Raw genomic sequence first — 2,500 nt, 5'->3', positions numbered from 1 at the left:
TCTTCCTCAGTGTGATGTGGAGAGTGGAGACGATAAGGTAAGACCCCACTTGGCCTATAATCAACTACGTGTGGTTATACATGTATGTGTGTGTGTGTACGTGTTTACGTTTGTTTGTATTTTATGAGAGAGAGAGAGAGAGAGAGAGAGAGAGAGAGGGAGAGAGAGAGAGAGAGAGAGAGAGATGGGGGAAGGGGGAGGGAGAGATCAGGGAAGGGGAGAACGTTATTAGTTGTGTTTTTTGTTTAGAATCGAAACTACATTAATCATATTATATCATAATATTATTGACATGCAACAAATTAATTCATTCATCCATTCCTTCATTTATTCATTTATTTATTCATTCATTCATTCATTTATTTATATATTTATTCATTCATTTATTTATTCATTTATTTATTTGTTGTAGAGGTTGCATTAATCATGTGCTTAAATTTCCTAACCCTCCTACCCCACCCTTCCCTCATTTCTGCCGTACTCTGGAAAAACCCATAATATTTGAAAATTTGGCCAGAAAACTCATCCTTTAAAGATCGAATGACGTACTCATTTAAATCGATCGATATGTGAAGGATGAGTTTTCTGGCCAAATTTTCAAATGTAGGTTTTTCCAGAGTACGGCCGATTTTCCTATCTCCCCTCATCACCGCTTCTCTCTATCCTTTGATTCTCTTCTGTCCTCGTCCCTCTTCTCGTTGCTGCTACATTTCAACTCCCCTGCTTAACACCCCCCCCCCCCCCCCCCCCCACATCGCCCGTTCTCATCCAACGTTCCCTAACCCCTTCCATGCCCTTTCTCGACCCTGGTCGTGCATCAATAATTGGGTGACAAAACGCCCGCACGCGCACGCACTTACGCTCGCACGTGCACTGCACTCTAGCCCACTCGTCATATTCGTGTCCCCCCAGCCGCAGCCCCAGCGCACACATAAACACATACACACACACACGCGCGCGCACACACACACACACACACACACGCACACACACCGCCTAGGTTATTGTTATTCTGTGATAGGACAGAATAATTTGTAATGTGACACTCATGGCGAGAGGTTAAAATAAATCTTTATTGATATCATGTCTCCTTTTCTCCCCATGGGAGGAGGTATGATATTATGAGATGCCAACTATTATGAAAGTTTGAAGTTTTTACATGAAAACCCAATACGAAAATCTTCTAAAAAATGACGTATTTTTTAACAAGCGGCCGATTTCTTATAATATTATTTATGAATCTTATAACAGTCTCACGACATTGATAAGTGTTCACTACTCATGAAACGGGAACAACGCTGGTATAGAATTTACACTTTTTTTTTTTGCTGTCATGATTCGTGAGGTAGGCATCTATGCGAAGCAACGTTCTCTCTCTCTCTCTCTCTCTCTCTCTCTCTCTCTCTCTCTCTCTCTCTCTCTCTCTCTCTCTCTCTCTCTCTCTCTTCGATTTCACGCTTCGTGTGTTAGTTTCAATTGCTTCAAGTGCTTGTTACTCTTTTTGTAGGACGCATGTCTATCGCGAATTCCTTTCCACCAGATCAGATTAAACCAGCTACCCAATTGCCGTTGATTGGGCGTGCTGGAGAAGAGTAGATGGACGAAGTCGATACCGGTTCCTTCGCTCAAACATACTATGAGAGGACGAGAAATAAAGAAAGAAAGTGAGATATATATATATATATAATATATATATATATATATATATATATATATATATATATATATAGAGAGAGAGAGAGAGAGAGAGAAGAGGAGAGAGAGAGAGAGAGAGAGAGAGAGAGAGAAAGAGAGTGAGAAAGAGAGAGAGAGAGAGAGAGAGGGGGGGAGAGAAAGAGAGGGAGAAAGAGAGTGAGAAAGAGAGAGAGAGAGAGAGAGAGAGAGAGAGAGAGAGAGAGAGAGAGAGAGAGAGAGAGAGAGAGAGAGAGAGTAATTGACTTCATCCCCACACGACCCCCCTGATCCAATAATCATACAATAAAGCTGCTGGCTTCTCCTCTCTAGGGAAATTGGAAACACTGGTTTGCCTCTCTCTCTCTCTCTCTCTCTCTCTCTCTCTCTCTCTCTCTCTCTCTCTCTCTCTCTCTCTCTCTCTCTCTCTCTTGTCTGTCTGTCTGTTCTTCTGTGTGTCTGTCCGCCTATCGTTACCATGTGGTTTCTCTTTTTTGTCTGCCCTCCTTGCCTGTTTTGTTCTGCCTAACGTCACTTTGCTGAGAGTATATTATTACGTAGTGTTTTTATGCACCTCCGTTGACGGTGTATCTTAACGGATCGTTTTTATACACCTCCGTCACGCATGCGCATTCCACCCAATTTCATTAGCGATATTGTGTTTCTTCATTTGGACATGGCGAAAGTTATATTGTGACATCTGTAGGATGTCTTTGATAATAAATTTATATAAAAATATTAATAATTTAAAAAATCGAAATATAAAACCAGAAAATAGAAGTTGCATTGAAGGTAAAATAATGTTTTAGAAAGACCTTATTAAATGTGA

At 41.0% G+C, this 2,500-nt stretch overlaps 1 protein-coding gene across 1 annotated transcript in view; it reads left to right on the top strand.

Annotated features, from left to right (window-relative positions):
* The window catches only part of LOC144969265 (uncharacterized), a 187,012-nt gene that overhangs the window by 91,117 nt on the left and 93,395 nt on the right, over positions 1-2,500 (top strand). Inside the window, exon 5 of the mRNA XM_078908377.1 lies at positions 11-37. Coding sequence (XP_078764503.1) covers positions 11-37 — 27 coding nt within the window. The remainder of the gene's footprint in view (positions 1-10; positions 38-2,500) is intronic.

Source organism: Berghia stephanieae, chromosome 3 (genome assembly GCF_034508935.2).
Source record: "Berghia stephanieae isolate SIO BIC M18660-M18661 chromosome 3, UCSD_Bste_1.3, whole genome shotgun sequence".
Classification (NCBI taxonomy): domain Eukaryota; kingdom Metazoa; phylum Mollusca; class Gastropoda; order Nudibranchia; family Aeolidiidae; genus Berghia; species Berghia stephanieae.
This window is presented reverse-complemented; position numbering and strand designations above follow the sequence as displayed.